This window comes from Dasypus novemcinctus, chromosome 2, assembly GCF_030445035.2.
Source record: "Dasypus novemcinctus isolate mDasNov1 chromosome 2, mDasNov1.1.hap2, whole genome shotgun sequence".
Taxonomy (NCBI): Eukaryota; Metazoa; Chordata; class Mammalia; order Cingulata; family Dasypodidae; genus Dasypus; species Dasypus novemcinctus.
In genome coordinates this window covers 98,650,312-98,668,781 of record NC_080674.1, presented here as the reverse complement: position 1 = coordinate 98,668,781, position 18,470 = coordinate 98,650,312, and the positions used below count along the sequence as shown (strand labels likewise).

The 18,470-nt window shown below is 37.3% G+C and overlaps 1 protein-coding gene across 1 annotated transcript in view; it reads left to right on the top strand.

Moving 5' to 3' along the window:
* The window catches only part of ELL2 (elongation factor for RNA polymerase II 2), an 84,666-nt gene extending 69,786 nt beyond the window's left edge, over positions 1-14,880 (top strand). The window contains exons 8-12 of the mRNA XM_058276432.2: positions 711-1,281; positions 4,098-4,164; positions 8,614-8,785; positions 10,909-10,953; positions 11,053-14,880. Coding sequence (XP_058132415.1) covers positions 711-1,281; positions 4,098-4,164; positions 8,614-8,785; positions 10,909-10,953; positions 11,053-11,169 — 972 coding nt within the window. The 3' untranslated portion in view covers positions 11,170-14,880. The remainder of the gene's footprint in view (positions 1-710; positions 1,282-4,097; positions 4,165-8,613; positions 8,786-10,908; positions 10,954-11,052) is intronic.
* The last annotated feature ends 3,590 nt before the right edge of the window (positions 14,881-18,470 follow it).

The following is an 18,470-nucleotide window of genomic DNA, read 5'->3' as shown; positions in this document are numbered from 1 at the left end:
GCATGATTTTTTCTAAATTTGTAACTAATTCTACATCATTTTTAATGGATAAGTTATTGAGACTCATCTTCCATTCTGGTAAAGTGATATTTAAGGGGAAAAAATATTAAATAACATTTCAGTTATGTTAGAGATACATGGAGAAATTACTATGAAAGTGCTGGTTGTTCCCATTTTAAGACAAGTGAAATAATAAATGGCAACCCAAATACTCATAACTGGAGCATTTTAGCACATTAGAAGAGAGTCAATAAGTGTAGGTTTATTGCCCTTTACCTACCCTTGTTAGTTCCCCTGGAGTGACATTGTACAAATTACTTCCTCCTCTCAATATATCTAGGTCAGCCATAGCCAGCAGAGATGGGTGGCTGCCTCTATTTAATACTCTCCTGAGTGGTATAAATTGGCACGATCTTTCTAGGAACTTAGGGTGAGGCAGTAGGATCAAACAGCTTTGAGTAAGTACACCAAGAAACTTATTTTCCAGGTTTTGCTTTTTGACATTAGACATGAACATTTATTTTATCTCAAGTTTTTTCAGTTTTTGTTTTCATGTAAACTAGAAGGAAAGTTAACACAAAACCTGGTAATAGATTTAAGTGTGGGCAGAGTTCCTCAGTTGTTCACATGTTAACCAGTCACCCATGTATGTTCGTAATTACTGAATTTTAGTGTAAACTGACTTATATTTTTCTTTTTTTTACTTCCAGAAACGGCTTTTGGATTCAGATTTCATTGATCCTTTAATGAATAAAAAAGCTCGAATATCTCACCTTACGAATAGAGTACCGCCAACATTAAATGGTCATTTGAATCCCACCAGTGAAAAGTCTGCTGCAAGTCTCCCACTGCCCCCTGCAGCTGCTGCAATTCCCACCCCTCCACCGCTGCCGTCAACCCACCTCCCTGTCTCAAATCCTCCTCAGACTGTAAATTCTAACTCCAATTCCCCTAGCACTCCAGAAGGCCGGGGGACTCAAGACCTACCTGTTGACAGTTTTAGTCAAAATGGTAGTATCTATGAGGACCAGCAAGACAAGTATACCTCTAGGACTTCTCTGGAAACCTTAGCCCCTGATTCAGTTCTACTGAAGTGTCCAAAGCCTATAGAAGAAAACCATTCACTATCTCACAAAAAGTCCAAGAAGAAATCTAAAAAACACAAGGAAAAGGACCAAATTAAAAAGCATGACATTGAGACTGTTGAGGATAAGGAGGAGGACCTTAAAAGAGAAGAAGAAATTGCCAAGCTAAATAACTCTGGTCCAAATTCCAGTGAAGGTATTATCTTTATTTTACATTTGTTTTTTAAAAAACTGACTACGTGTGTTAAATGAACTGGTAGAAGAGCATACTGCCATGAGTCTGAGATTATTCTGTTTATAACAAGTAATGCTTTTTTACCAGATGACCTTCCATTTAGTTATTATTCTTTAGTTATTATTCTTAGTATTCTTTTGAACAGATATTTTCTTGAATTTTTCAAGTCATTTTCAGTCTCTTTTTAGCCAACTCTTAAACATGGTTTCCCAATTCATTAATAAAAAGATGACATTTAAAAATGACCCTGTCATCCTCCAGAGACCCCCTTTGAGAAACCATAACTCTTATGGCATTATGCAACCTCAGCATGACCTAATATCATATTCCATTCTTGGACTGATTTAACCAGACTCACAATTAGCAATAAAAATATTCATTTCCTTCTTTCCCAAGGAAGGAGGCTCACCCCTGCTTTAATTGATATTAGCACAGGGGAAATGTCAAATTCTTTATAAAACAGGCAAGGTAAAATTACATTTGTGGATGCATAACATCATCTTTATTCAGAGTGAAAGCAATTTGTCTTTTGCAAGACTGTTGGCTTGTTAGGTCTTAAGGAATTTTTTTAAAATTTTGAGAGTCCTGTTTTAGTTAAGCTAACATCAATTGTTAGTAAAATTAACCATTCCTAGCTTTAGCAAGCTTAAAAAATAAATATCTCAAGATCCAAAGAAACTTTAAATAAATGTTTTACCTCTAAAGGGAAGCTTATTGGTAGAAAGACTGTTTTCCTGAGGTGTACTGATAACTAAATCCTGTTAAAGTCAAAATTAGGTTTTTTTAATTTAAATTTTTTAAAAATTGTCTTCTAAAATGTAATGCCTTGCATGCCAGCACATAAAAGATCCATCATTTAACATTGCTGCCAATTTTAAACCCAGAATAACCAAGGCAAAATTTCCCAGTAAAATATAACTTTAGAAAAATTACTCTAATAAATAGTTTGAAGGAATGTTGCGTCCTGTATTTTGCCCATAACACTGAAAATCTGTAATTCTTAGATTTAACTGCTCATTTTTCCCATCTGAGAGAAGCTTTGATTGTTTTCTTTTAGTCAGAAGAACTTGTAAAGAAGGGATAGTAGAATAGTAAAATTTCCTGGCCTGGGTATATTGCATATCAAAGCATCTGTTCAAATATTTAGCTCAATATAATACAATATAATGGCTCAAAAGTTCAGTGTAAATTTTTTCCCTCAAATACTATTATACTTGAATTTTTTTAAAAAAATTTTTAAGGTATGGGGGGCTGGGGATTGAACCCAGGACCTGGTAAGTGAGAAGCTGGCACTCAAACACTAGATCACATTGGCTCCCCTGAGTTGGTTTCTTCGTTTGTTTTGCTTGTTTTGTTTGTTTAGGAGGCACCGGGAACTGAACCCGGAAATTCCTGTGTGGGAAGCAGGCGCTCAACTACTTGAGCCACATCTGCTCCCTGTACTTGAATTTGTTAGGTCAGGAGAAAGGTATGAGGCAATAGTAACAACCCATATTGAGAGTTCATGAGCCAGGTTTCTGGATATATTCCACTCTCCATACTTCCCAGACCTCAGAGAATGATCCTGATTCAAAGACTGGTGCCAGGAAAGCTGGATTCTTCAGTCAATTGAGATTAGAGCAAACTGAGGATAGGTCTAGACCCATACCCCCTGCATCTGTTTGGAATTTATCTGGACTTTGGGGCCAAGGGGATTATTCCTAGGTGACCCGCACTTGATGCCTTTTCCTTTAACACTCAAACTGTTGTGAAAACATGCTTTTCTCTACAAGCCTGAGTCAAATATATATAGTTGGACAATAAGCACACAGAATCTATATAATTTGTTTTGTGTACTTAGTTCTTTACATGTTAAAATGAGAAATTATTAAATATTTACTTTAGTTTTATAGTGAGCATATGCCTTTGCCAGGAGGAACAGGCAGGGTTAGGGTTTGAGTTGTTAATTTAATTTTACTTTGCATGATAAAAAATCACCTTGATTAAAAAGTCTAACTATACACCTTCTGGAAATGGTGCACCCAAACACTATACTGAGGGATTTTTAAAAAATCAGTTTTATTGATACATATTAATAAAGAATGCAATCCATTGAAAGTGTACAATCAATGCTATTTGGTTTACTATACCAAGGGATTTTACACACTTTCACAGCCTAGTCCTGAATGGCTGGCACATTATTTTTCTCCCGTTTAAAAATCTGTGTTTAGTATTATGCAGAGTAGAGAATAGAAGAGTGTTAATTGGGGTTCAATGATACCTTATTTTAAAGGCCTTAAACCAGTGGGAAAACTTCTTACCCACTTCCACTGTCTGCATACAGAAAGAGTAACAGCAGAATTACAGTGACTGAAGCAATCTGCTACCTGACTTTATTGTCTCATTTCCCTTGTTTGAATCCCATGAAAAGTAGATGTTGATGTAAAATTTGAATCTCCCATTGTCGGGCTGCATCTGCTACCACAATCTTTGAATTGCTGGGCAGATGCCACAACTATGGTTGAAAGAAGAGAAGATTGACCTTGGGTTAAGATGGAATTCCTTCATTGTGCAGACACTGCAATAGCCAGGGCGCTTTAAATGCCTGGCCTCGGTTCTGCTGGCGCTGGTCACAGGGCCTCTATTGTTTGTGTTCAATTGTATTCCTTGCTCACTGTTGCTTTTTGAGATGGAAGAATAGAATTTGAGGAAAAGTGTTCCAGATGTTTCTGATCTATTTTTAAATTATAGGCACTTTATAATGGTTGATGACCACTCTGATTTTTTTTTCTTTGTAGGAGTTAAAGAGAGTTGTGCTGCCTCCACAGAGCCTTCTTCAACAATTGAACTCCCAGATTATTTGATGTAAGTTTAGATGTCTGCCAATGGGAAAGAACTGTTTAATTTTAGAAAGTTTGTAAATTCTTTTCCCAAATTTGCAAATTAGAAAAGTGAGAAGTTCCAGAAATAGAGTGCTATAGAACCACCCCTGCAATTGAAAGGCTGCCATTAAGCCTGCTGGTCCCAAATACAGGCTTGTCTGTCTGAACAGGTTTTGCCTCCCCCTGCTCAGAGCTTGTATTTGTTGGCCTTTAAGTATAGAGAAGCCTGTCCTTTGTTCCCTGGTCAGGCAAGCATTTGATTAGGAAAGAGCTCAGAGTGACTCTTCAAAGCTGACAGTCTATCAATGCAGTCATTCACTTGTCACCTTCCTCCACTCCTACTCCCCAGGACCATTTATTACTGATTTAAGTGCTTGAATATCTGCAGTTAATACAAACTAGAGCTATATTGATATTTATTTAAATAAAATTCTACCCTCAAATTAATTTTCAGAGGAGAGAATGGTAAAATTTGATCATTTCACTTTAGTACTTGTTATAGTGCTTTTCCTTTTATGACAACAAGTTGCTAAATGCTGAGCTGGGGACATTTTTGTAACTGGTTTCACAGAAATTATAACTTAGGCATAATTCTAGCTTTTTTTATAGAAAAAAATCTTCTGTTGGAAAAAAATAATTAAGTTGCAAGAGCCTGGAAAAAATGGAGAATGAAAAGCAAACAGATCTGACTGCACACAGCTCTGAAAAATGAACAAATGTGCAAAATAAATAGAAAATAGCACAGAAAATGGAATCTGGGTTGCTTGAACATTTTTTTTCTGTTCATAGCATCTCACATTGGACAAAGTTAAACTATCTATTTAGCATTCCAAGTCCCATGAAATGCTCATTCCTAGAGTAGAGAATATTTTTATACTTAAAACATGTTACTTTTGCTCAACAGTAGTGTGCAAGCTCTATTTTGGGGGACATGATACAGCATGAAATCATAATACTGGTTACCATACCTTAACTAAAAGGAATCCAAAAAATGGGCTTACGACTCTCATCTGTGGTGGTATATGATTGAGAGTTGTGTGGCGGAGGGAACCTGGAAAAGCAGCCCCACCGCACTGGACCGGGAAGGCCCAGGTGTCTGCAGTCGAGCGTGGAGGGACAGCACCCGGCCTTCCTGCAGAGAGGGCTATTTCTGCAACAGTAAGCCCACTTCCTAAAAGCCTTTTGAAAGCCCCCTCAAATAACCACCATTACTACTGTGCTCTCCTTTTCTTGTGATGAATTTTGAATTCATCATTTGTAATAGTAGGGTTTACTTTTCTATGCAACAAAATCATGTGGAGCAGCTAAAAAATAATTCTAATCTTTCTCCTGTGGATTCAGGCTGTTTGATTTTTTGTTGTTGTTATAATTTTCAGTAGCCTAAGAAGCTTGCAGTGTTTTGCCAACCTAATTAGTTAATTTTATATTGAAAAAAAAATTTTTAAGTTAGGATTTAAGGATGATTGCTGCATCTGCCTAAGTGTATTTCTGTTAGTTTGTCTTGTTTCTAATTCTTTTAAAAACTACTGAAGAACATAAACTCTGACTCGTTGTGCATGTTTGCTTAATATGTATAATTAATTTAAATAAAGCAAAAACTAAGTCTTTATGTATATCAGATTTTCTAAAAATGGCAAGAAAGCATGATTAAAAAAAAAATCTCCAAAAACACTGAATTTAACTTAAGTTGCTTCATAAGAAAATCCAAAAGACAAAACTTAATGATCAGTCTCTGAATAATTCCTACTTAACTGCAATACTCCTAATTTTTATATAACAAGAATACTTTTGTTACTTGGTGTTGTGAATTTTCCAGACTGTTTAAAATTTTATTCCATCACTGTGTTAAGAGCCAACTGTGGAACCATAACAATTTTTGTTAAAAATAGTGAAATGCTTTTAGTTGGAATGCCAGTATAACCAAATAGTCTTCTATAATAGCAGTACAACTGTAGGTCAGCTTGGTTTTCCCTAATGAAACTATTAAATAAAATACTGCTGGTATGGCCTTGCACCAGTGTGATTTTGAGAGTGGGATAAATGTATCAAATTAAATCTGCTTCACAATCGGTTTAGCTGTTTTACTTATATGTGTTTATTCCTAGGAACCTTTTTTCCCCCTCTGTGCTCCCTCTGGTGTGCAGTCAGGACAGCCATCTGTAGAGAGGACTGATTTACAGCTTGGTTGGCTGTGTTCCTTTTACAGCTAAGACAGCAGCAAAGCAACGTTAAATCAGCAGACTATTCCTGTCTCAATTACACTTAGTAAATTAAACCTCCATACTAACTCAGCATGAATAAAAATATTAACAAGACATGAAGTTTGCCCACTGCATCACTTTCCTCACATTTGCAAAGTAGGCTTCTTTAGTACAGCAATTTAGATTAAATTGGCAAGATTACCTAGAACCATTTTGGAGAGGAATGAACCCTGATTTCTACTCTGTGTCTCCCTTATATCAGGGAAGAATATCTATGTAACTCCAGGAGGGCATCACAAAGCTCGCACCACCTGCCTGAAACTGCTTTGAAATCTCAGTTTTTAACCTCAAAAAGTCAAGAAAATTTTGCCCCATGACAGAAGCACAGAGTACAAGGAATCAGGCCATAGGCCTGATATGATCACAGTGATATGATCACAGTGCCAGATAACAAATAAATTATGTTGTTTGTTTTAATATTAAAAAGCTGCTTTGATTTACTTACCATTGAATAAACTGACAATGGGAAAGTGAACTTCACTTACCAGGTTCCTGGAGGTCTTTACAATGCCATTAAAAGTGCACAGAATTGGGAAACGGACTTTGGCCCAGTGGTTAGGGCGTCCGTCTACCACATGGGAGGTCCGCGGTTCAAACCCCGGGCCTCCTTGACCCGTGTGGAGCTGGCCATGCGCAGTGCTGATGCGCGCAAGGAGTGCCGTGCCACGCAAGGGTGTCCCCCGCGTGCGGGAGCCCCACGCGCAAAGGAGTGCGCCCGTGAGGAGAGCCGCCCAGCGTGAAAAGAGCAGCCTGCCCAGGAATGGCGCCGCCCACACTTCCCGTGCCGCTGACGACAACAGAAGCGGACAAAGAAACAAGACGCAGCAAATAGACACCAAGAACAGACAACCTGGGGAGGGGGGGAAATTAAATAATAAATAAATAAATCTTTAAAAAAAAAAAAGTGCACAGAATTCTGTCACTTTGTTACAAAACTAGTCTATTAATACAACACTAGCTTTTCACTACACATAGTATGACATATATTTGGAAAAAAATATGCTTTTTTTTCCTTTAACTCATTTTAAGAGGTAAGAAGGGGACTGGATGTAGCTCAAGTGGTTGAATGCCTGCTTCCCACGTACAAAGTCCCAAGTTCAGTCCCTAGTACCACCTAAAAAAAAAAAGATAGATAATAAGCCTCCTTTTATATGTTATATATTTGCCTAGTCAGAAATGTCAGGAAAGGATAGAGGGAAGTAACCCAAGTCACTACGTCCAAGACTGAGGCTAACAGCAGGTCTCAAAGGCCAAAGGACAGACTCCCTCTCAAAAAGCAGCAGGTAGAGCAGCAGGTCCAGAGAGAGCTTTGACTTCAGTACTTAGTGGCTGTGACTTTCTACTGGTTTCATGTTACCCAATCGAGTCCTTCTGTCTCTGTGACAGATAGACTGGCTTCTGCAGTTAGTGTGGTTGTGAATTATTTCCAACTGAGAAAGGTTTGAGAGGCTAGATGTATTTGTTATTTTCTTTTTTTTTTTTTTTTTTAGCAAATTTAGCAAATTTTTTAATTGTCTTTTTTAAAGATACATAGATCACACAAAATGTTACTGGCAGCTATTGAAAAAACAGAGGACTTCAAGTATTGGAGAGGATATGGAGGAATGGGAACCCTCATCCACTGCTGGTAGAAATGTAGAAGGATCCAGCCATTCTGGAGGACAGTTTGATGGTTCCTCAAAAAACTAGCTATAGATTTGCCATATGACCTAAGAATTCCACTGCTGGGTATATACCCAGAAGAACTGAAAACAGGGACAATAACTGATATATGCACGCCAGTGTTCATAGTGGCATGAACCACTATTGCCAGAAGTTGGAGTCAACCCAAATGCCCATCAACAGATGAATGATGAATGGTTATTTTCTTTTTATGTAGATGTATTTTAATTTCCTTACCAGAACTGTCTTTTTTTTTTTTTACATTTACCATTATCCTTTATTGAAATTTATTAGCTTGTCTTTGTGATAATTTCATCTGGAAGGTCTTTGAAGTAATACTTTTCATGTGTGGCATGGCAGCAAATGAGTGGCAGAGAGGTATTTATTACTAGTGATAAAGGAATGGATATAGTTTGTAAATATTTGGTTTAAATCTCTGGTCCATGCAGTCATGGTTATTCTGAAGGTGCTCTCCATTTATCTTTTGTCTTTTAAATCTTTCTTATTAGAAAATATATTGCTATTGTCTCCTATGAGCAACGCCAGAATTACAAGGATGACTTCAATGCTGAGTATGATGAGTACAGGACCTTACATGCCAGGATGGAGACTGTAGCTAGAAGATTTATCAAACTGGACGCGCAACTAAAGCGCCTTTCTCCGGGCTCAAAAGAGTATCAGGTAAATTTGTTCCTGGATCTACTCACTTTCATATTTCACCTTCGTTCTTTCCCTGCCTCATCTATCCCCAGCTGTCCCAGTGGTACCTTTAGAGCAAATCCTCTCAGACCAGCCTCTCTGCTGCTTTTGGCTTTAATTTATAATTAGGAAACAATATTTGAAAGAGTTCTTAAAAATAAGCAGAGTTTACTTGTATTTCCACTAATGGAAAAACACTAAAGTATGAAAATATTTTGTGCCACTATGGCATATAGTGCATAACATATAATGTATTGAGAAAAATACCAAACACAACAAAAGAAGAAAAAAAGTTACATCTTGGGATTCACCAAACCTAATATTTAATTCTGCTACTAACTCAACTTAGACTGCAGTTCTTCATTCTGGTGTTGTTCCCTAGCAAGCTGACTCATTTCAAGGAAATAAATAAAATGAATTTTTAAAAACCTCAATCTGAGGAGCGGGTGTAATTCAGTGGTTAAGCACCTGCTTCACATATACAACATCCTGGGTTAAATTCCCAGTACCTCCTAAAAAAACTGTGGCATGAAATAGAGAAGAAATAGGCATAGGATAAAAAGGGGGCTTAATACCACAGAGGTTTGGGTTTTGGGTGAAGATAGACTTGACCTTCCACCTGTTGTAGAGTCTGATATTTGATATATACCTACTTTAAGTGGTAATATTACTACAAATGACAAAAAGCAGTAGATGCCTGACCTATCTCCTGATTTTCTCAGGGTTCTTAGCAGAATGATTAGTATTAGTGAATATTTCCCTCCTTAAGTAGGCCTGATAAGTTTGTCATCTTTCACAGCTGTAGTAAATGCCTCTCTCCCAGCCCAATATCATCATTCTGACGGGGACCCACATGAGAGAATGGATGAGTTTTTCCACAATGGAAAAAGTAGTCTGAGAGCATCTATGTCCTAGAGATTCATTATGTCTTATATTAGTATGGCTCAATCTTTTAAACAAGCTGTCTAGAGTTACGGAAGACTTTGCCAAAGGAATTGGTGTTGGGGGTGTCAGAGGTCACTGATTAGGTGGTTTAGGGGGTTTTTTGGGTTTGTTTGTTTTCTGTATATACTTGTGAACATGTACACAAACAGTGAACATGTACATATACAGTGAACATGATATGTTTAAAAAACTAAAATACAATTCCAAGGATCACTTAATGATTAAGAGCAGACTTTGTGGCCAAACTGCCTGGGTTTGATTCCTTCTGAACACTTGTATGGCCTTGTCAAGTTACTTAACTCCTCTTTACCTCAAATTCCCCATCCATAAAATGGGGTGATCACAGAGATTCTGTGTAGAATAAATTTTAATATTTGTAAAGTGCTTAAAACTTGCAGCTGGTACCTAAAAATTAGCTCTTTTCCTCTGGCCATCATATTTCCCTCCCTATAGGCAATCAGTATTACTGGTTTCCAATGTATTCTTTTAGGAATATAATGGGTAAATGTGTGTATATATATGTGTATATACACAAGCAAATTCATATGTATGCATACTTAAGAAGTCTTAAGTTGCAAAATGCACCATTGTCATATGTTGCCGTAAGTTAAAACCATAATACACCATTATTTATCCTAATTTCATTAACATGGGAAGAAGGGTACATCTTAGAAGCATTAAAATTCATAGAAGAAAGTAGTATTATAGTTTCTCCCTTAACACAGACAACTGGTATCAAACTGTACTTTTCTCTTTTCACGAAACATTATAATGCCTCTTAGAGAATTTTATCAGTACATAAAACATTTCCCCATTTTTAAATGTCTGCTTAGTATTTCTTTATATGGATTGATGGACATTTAGGTTTTGTTTCATGTCTTTTGCTTTACAACAGTGCTGCAGCAAGTAGCCTTATTTGCATCACACTTGCATCATTTCACTCAGGGGCAAGTAAATCTGTAGGATAAGTAGAATAACTGAGTCAAGTTTGCATTTGCTATTTTGATGCTGTTGTCAAATTGCCTTTCGTAAAGATGGCATCAATTTTCATTCCCACCACCAGTTTTCCCCATACCCTTGCCAAATGTACTAGCTATTTTTATGCCCCCCTCCCCAAAAATGAACTGTTCTTTTCTGATTTCTTATCTTTAATTCTGTAGAATGTTCATGAAGAGGTTTTACAAGAATATCAGAAGATCAAGCAGGTAGGTATCATCACCGTTGGTTTTCTGTCCTGTAATTAAGAAGTGTTAAAAATTCTGCAATCTAATTCTCCACTGTTTTGGTTTTTTTTCCATCTGCAGTCTAGTCCCAATTACCATGAAGAAAAATATAGATGTGAATATCTTCATAACAAGCTGGCTCACATCAAAAGACTCATAGGTGAATTTGACCAACAGCAAGCAGAGTCATGGCACTAGAATTCTGCTGGGACCAGAAGATGTGAATAAACTTAAGCTTATTTATTTAAAATTCCAAATGAGTTGCTCTAAGATTCTAAAAAGATGAAACTTTACTTGTTGAAAGTTTCAGTATTAGTAAACTTGAGTTCCTTTTTTTTTTTTTTTTTTAATTTACTTTGCTTCCTTGCATTTTTGAAGCTGCTTTTTCTAGTCCTTTTTCTCCCCTTTCAACTTATGTTTGTCAATAAGAAATGATTTTCTTAGAGAGATACTGGAGTTCCAGTATCTATACTTCAAATCATTTTCTTTCCTCAAAAACTTGTATTTGTCACTAGAAATGATTTTTTTTTAGATACTGGGGACCCAGTGTCCACACTTCAAAGTTGTGTGCATAAAAAAAAAAAAAACAGTAACGTGCAAAGTGAAATGCTTTTGGATAAACATAAGCCTATTTTCTGACCTTTCTTAATGCAAACTCTTTGCCTTAAATGGTAGAATATCTAGAAATTTGCACAAAATACAAAAAAAAAATTTAAACATTGTTTTGGAGGGTTAAGAAATAGAAAAGTGTCTATGTACATATATAGATATACATACACATGTATATACAGGCTGACTTGATTGAAAACAGTAAATCTGCCCTGCAAGTTAACCCCCCATTGCAATGGTTGCCTTAAGGTGTTTGCTAGTTGTGTACATAGTGTGGTTAATCATTAGCTACACTGCTTTCCACTTGATGCAAGTAATGGGAAGCAGCACACTGTGGCCTACCAGCGTCTGAAGCGTGTGCTCGAGCTGTGTGTGTGCAGAGGTTGTGTGGATGTGAGCATGCATGGAGGGAAAAAAAGCTGCTACTCTTAGTAGGCCAAACGCTCAGGTTAAACAACTGACGAGTGTTACTGTAGGTTTGTTTTTGTTTTTGTTTTTTTTTCCTATCAAATTGCTACTTCTATTGTGAAAGACAAAAGCAGTTCCATTTCAACAGTTTGTCAGCTTTATACATGTTGGGCAAAACTGATATGTTATGATGAAACAGATCTATAGTTTTGGGGCAAAATTATAAAATTAAATGTGTAGGTAACCTATTTATATACTGCTATAAAGTATTTTTTGAAGAGAGATATGCAAAGAAGCTATTACCTACATAAAATGTATATTTAAAGATTTTTTTTTTCATCCTGGGTACCAGGAATATAAAAAAGAGCAGATATATTTAACCATACCATACTGTGATTCATCAAACAGCACAAACTTTCATTTCATGGAGTGTATCTGTTGACTTTGATTTAAACTATCACTTACTTTATCATATGGGAACATAAGTTATGTGGTCAAAAATGTAAGGATTTTGAACTAAAGTTAATTCAAGTTGTGTTGTCTTATTGTATTGTCTTTTCAAAGTGCTGCCAGTTGAAAAGGGAAGCATTATGTTTACAAATCTGTTTTGAAATGTTTGCCAAATTTTTGGTAGTATCTTTAATAAAGATGTTTGTCTCCCGCATCCAAAAAATTAATTTTAATTAATTAATAACTTTTGTGTATCACTGTAAACCAGAAAATGTTGATATCTGAAAAACCTGAGAGAGTGTGTAGATTAACTTTTCTCTTTGGAACATTAACTGGAAAGATTAGATCATATAGTAAAAGTATACAAAGTATACAAAGACTGAAACAAGACCCTTTGCACTACAACTCTGTAACATTACTTATTGCAGGTGAAATTAAATTTCTATGTAGCATGGACCTCCTAGGGAATTCTGTTATTTTGGAACTAAGATCCCTGGTGCTCTTCCTTTTACCTCAGAATTGGTACAATCATTATTAAATGTTAATTGATTTCAAAGTTTCAGTTGAAAAAGACAGAAAAGGAAATTTAATCAGGGATAAATTTGGTCCTCACATTATTATGGTGGAGTCTCCTGAGGGGTTTGTGTATAGGTGTAATTTCCTGGACATCTTGGCTTTTTAATCAGAGATTGTTTGCTGCTATTTGCTATGAGCAATGTTCTCAAAAGCAGATGCTTGGACCACTTGCATCACCTGAATTAGAATCTCTGGGTACAAGCCCCAGGTGTCTGCATTTCACAGGTGTCCTCTAGGTGTCTTTTGCGAGCTAAAGTGTGAGAACCACTGGCTTAGATGTAGCTCTAAACCTTTCGGTCTCTAAATCTTGAACTGAAGTTCAACTATTGACTTTTTGCTTTTGTAAAAGCCCATCCCTGTCAGCAGGTGCAAATCACATATCCCCTCTGCATGATGTGGGGCACTCCCTCAGTTGTTTCACTGCCAAACTTATTTCAGACCTGTTTACAAACAAGCCTTCCAGTTGGTTCATTGTTATCCCTTGAAGCTCCTACCCACCTACATCAGCACATCTTCTGGTTTACAAGTTGGGTAACAATGGAATCTGGAGATGCTTTGTGGAAATCCAGCATTGCCCACCCATAGACTTGACCACCTACCTGTAAAAGCCTTAATTTAGATGGTTGTTATATACACTAGGCAGATCATTGCAAAATTGTGTCTATCAGTTGCAAATTTTTGAGAGTTGTGAATTTTTGAATCTACAGTTACTCGAGGCTATATCCTTTTTGAAGATGGGCATAAACCTATTGAAATCATTATTCATCTACTGCAAGATTTTTAGATTCTCTCAAATGGTTGCTGCAGGAATGGGTAGCCACTTAGTAGCCTTTATTCTGCAGTATTTAAGGTTTTTTTTTGAGAAACAGTAAAACAGTAGTGTCAAGATTAGAGAATGAGTTGTTGTCTTACCTCACATTTCGTTCAAATAATTTGAAGCACTCTTGAAGAGTTTCACCAATACCCATAATTTACTCCAGATGGAATGAGCAGCTGATTTTAAACAAACTAGAAGATCATTAACTAGATGTGGTTTTGGTTTTTAAATGTGGATTTTGTTTCATATCTTGTTAGTTATGTATTTCCCTTGGAATAATTTATATGGGTTAACATTCAACTCCTTAAGTAATGATAGATGTTCAATACTTGCTCTCTCAAAAGTAATTGTTGTGGTCAGTTTATGTCATTGCCACATGCATTGATTATACAAATTCAGTATTAATTTTCCTTCATCTCTGATTGACCTTGTAACCTTTTATAGGAGTTTTCTTTTCTCTTAAAGTGTTTCTCTTTATTGTGTAAAACAAATGCCTGCTTGCATATTGGAAGCAAGGTTTAGAAATAAATGATCCATCAGTTCATACTCTACTTGATTGCCTTACCCTTCCCATTAGTGCATTCTTTGCTTGCAGAACTTGATGGAAACTCTTTAGTAAGTTCATTGTCTTTCTGGCAGTGTAAGTGTGGAGTCATGTATGCTTGGCATATGCCTGTACTACTTTTAAAGTTCTTACAGTTTATTACTTGCCTAAGTGTTACTAAATCCTTTTCTTATGTGTACCAGATGGGAACATTTTGGGGAAGGATATTAACTGACACTACTAAAGGAAGGCAATAGAAGATGTTATCAATGTTCTTTGTAACCTGAAAACTGAACAAGTCTATGAGGCTCATTTCTAATTATTTTCAAGTGTTAAAGAAAAAAAAAAATCTATGCTGTTTTCTCAGTTGTTCCACCCAAACCATGTTAGGACTCTTGAAGGTAAAATGTCACAGGAGTTTATCAGTTGCTACTGAGTTCAGCAGCCATGGTGACCCCTGTTGTTCTACACCAATTTTAGTTCAATAAAAATGTTAACTTTGCAATGCTGGCACTTGTTTTTTCTTTGTCTCATTTCAAGGCACTTTGTCTTTAAAAACGCACTCACAATGACAAAATGGTCTCTGATGCCATAATGTAAAGGATCCTCCTGGGGACAGAGTATATTACTTGGTGACATTATAAAGTGAAGGTACTTGCTCCAGGACCCTGCCTATTTCCTAAATATAGAGCATGTTCTCCAGAGGCATCTACTAGGGGAGCAGTGATCATAGTACCACCTGTTGAAGGTTTCCTGCATGTCACAGACTTGACATACATTGTCCCATCTCTCCTCACCACGCCCCTGTAATCCCGGTTTTACTGGCGAATCAACTGAGGCTTAGAGAAGTTAAGAAACTTGACCTTCAGCCTGGAAAGCCAGACTCCAGCACCCGTGTTCTCAACCACTCCTCCGTACTGCCCCTCGGGTGTTTATACCAATTTAGGGTAAGAGTAATGTCTACAGAGGGACAATTCTGTGACACCACACAGGCTAGACAGACCCTTTTGATTCCAAGGAGGCTAAAATGGGAGGGGAGCTAATATTTGGCAGATTCTAATCAGTGGGTTAATTTTGTCAAAAATGACAGAATAAATTTGAAGAGAGGCCAGAGTACTTTTATCTTTGAGAAAAGGTTCATAACTAAAAGATGTGTTTTCCCCTATGTTGCCTCTGTTTTCTAATGTGTGGGGGTCTTGACAGTGTCGTATTTGGAAAGGATTGGGGCAGGGCAGGTAGAGGTCGGAGGAAGAGTACAGTCTTGAAATCACATAGCTTCGATTAACGTTAAAGGCTATCTTGGAAACAGACTCCATCTCCAATGGGGTAACCAGTCTGAATTAGAAGGATATTTTCCTAGCTGAATCCTTAACTTCCAGTTTCTAAAAGTTTGCTGAAGAAATGAGAAGGAAGGAGGAAAGCCTCATTTAGGCATAGGCATTAAAAACAGTATGACTAGTGCCTGCAGTGATGAGGCATAGGTATTAAAAACATAGAATGACTAGTGCCAGTAGTGACTCTGTTGACTGGTTAGTTTGGGGAGAAGTTTCAAAGGATGAAGTTCCTGATGTCATTGTACCAGCAGTCCTCCCCAGTCCCTCTGCACACCAGACCTCTGACGTATATGTCTTTTACCTTAACTCATCCTCAGCTGTAAAGTGAAAATATGCCTCCTTACTAATGTATGGAAGAAGTTTAATTCTTGTAAAGCACTTCAGGAGTGCATAAATAAAAGCTGTTGAAATTAGGAATTATCTGCTAAATGCAATAGAAAGAGTTTGATGGTGCATTATTTTCCAGGTAAGAATGAATCTATTTTGACTGATTGCAAAGGGGGACAAAGGCCAAGAAAGGCTTGAGGTTTCAAGGTGGGGTGTTTGGGGTTTGTTTTATTGCTGCTACCCATACACGTACCTGCTTTACGGGTTTTACCTTTCCAAGACTGGGATGGAAACCTGGCAGTGGCAGGAAGTAGCTCTGACATTTCTATGATTGCTTAATTCTCAAATTGGATCAGATGATTCTGCTGTGTGTGATGGTGGACATGTGTCATTTTCAATGCCTGCCTGCCTAGTCAGCTGGGCTGGCCAGTCTGGTTTTGTTACTGTAACAAAGTGCTTGGCACAATGTGGATCCTTGTATATGGACAATAAGAATTCTACATCTAGGTATACCAAATAGATGAGATCTACCTAAAGATGAGCCCATATAATTAGTGACCATGTTTGACTTCTAAATCTGTGCCTTCTAGAGGAATGGCTGACTGCCCTTCTATCCTTCATGAATTCCAAATGGGCTTACGGAATTTCATTGTGATTAGACAGGCAGCATGATCTACCTTACCAGTCTCATTCCATGCCACTCCCATTCTTCCCACCAGTCACACAGACCTTCCTTCAGGTCCTCCAATGCCCTTTGCTCTGCCTATCCATGCCTTCCTTAACTGTTTCCTCTGTACCACCAGCTGTATTACTTCCTCACTTGGCTTACTCCTCATCCTTAAGGTCTCAGCATAAACATCACTTCCTCAAAGAAGTCTTCCCTAACCTCCTTGACTAACTCAAATTGCCTTGGTATATGCTCTTCCATTTTATACTTCTCCTTGGTGGCATTTGTCACAATTATAATTTAATACTAATTGCATTATGAATTAAATAAGTTCCATGAGAGTAGATCTGTCTTGTTCATCAGTGTCCCCAGTTCCTTAAGCATTAGTCTGGCATATAGAAGGTGCTCAGTAATACCTTATTGAAAGAATGAATGAGGCAAAAACTATTCATATGCCATGTACAAAATTCAGAGGATTTGAATTACTGCCAAGCCTGTCATATCAATTCAGGTTTGCATGCCTTGCTGCCTTATCTCCCCAAAGTCATGATTTAGGCACTAGTTACCATCATGCTCATGGCTGATTGACTTTACTGTGTGTGTGTGTTTAGGAGAGGGGGGTCATTTTGCCATGATTAACTAGGCACCTTCAAAGTGACATCTCTTTCAAACATTGGCATTCACACATCAGATCACCTCTGGAATTTAAGCAGCTAAACAGTGTCTATAATAGTTTGGAATATAAAATGAAATGTTTAAAAAAAGGTTATGTTCATTATTTATCATAACTTACAGATAGGCTCCAATTTTTTTTCCTATAGTTTTACTCTCTTCAAAGACATGGTAGAGGGCAGCATTCTAAAGAATATGTGCATAATTTTTCCATCTTCAAAGCATCTCTAGCCTCATTTCTTTTCATTCAACATGTTTTATTCACAGTTTACTTTATGTCTAGCACTTCTGTAACCTTCCTAGCAATGCACACTTTAAGGCTAATTGAAGGACATTGGGATTCCTTTACTGCTTGAACTAGCAGAGTCCATCAACAGCATCCAGACCAAATTGCCTTCATTTCATAGATGATAATAAAATAAAGGTGTTTAAGTGACTGCCCATGACAGAGCAGGATGACTTACCAGGAGTTTGCACACTTTTACTAGGTAGGGGCTGAGAAATGCCCAGCAGTCACTTCTGGAAAATGATATTAATATGGGAATTGGTAAAAGTGCCTAACAAGACATGCCATACTACAGGCAGTGGCGCAGAGCAGCTAAGAACACAGTGGAGCCAGACAGCCTGGCTGGAATCATGGCTCTGCTACTCACAAGCTAAAGACCGTGGGTAACTTTCTAAACCCTCCACCCCTTGGTTCCCCATCCATGAAGGGAACCATACTTAGCTTGTAGGGTTATTGTGAAAACACATATGTATAGTAGAGCCTGGCACAAGTTTTCTATGTATACTTTTGTTGTTTGTTTTTTATTATTTATTTGGACATGAAGAATCTTGTAGCAATATAACTGGTAAACAAGCAGCCAACCAGAATCACACACCCAGTTGGGTTAGTTTAGATTTTTATGTAACAGCAATTGAGCTCCCATGTAAGTAGACCCAACCCAGAACCTTAAAGTTCCTGCTCCAGGTAACACTATAAAATAAGTTTTCTCTCTGAATCTTTTCAAGCACTCTATTAGCTTCTCTTAGCATTATGACTGTCAGTAACTTAGACATAGTACTAATGCATTTGTTCAAAACTTGAGCTAAACT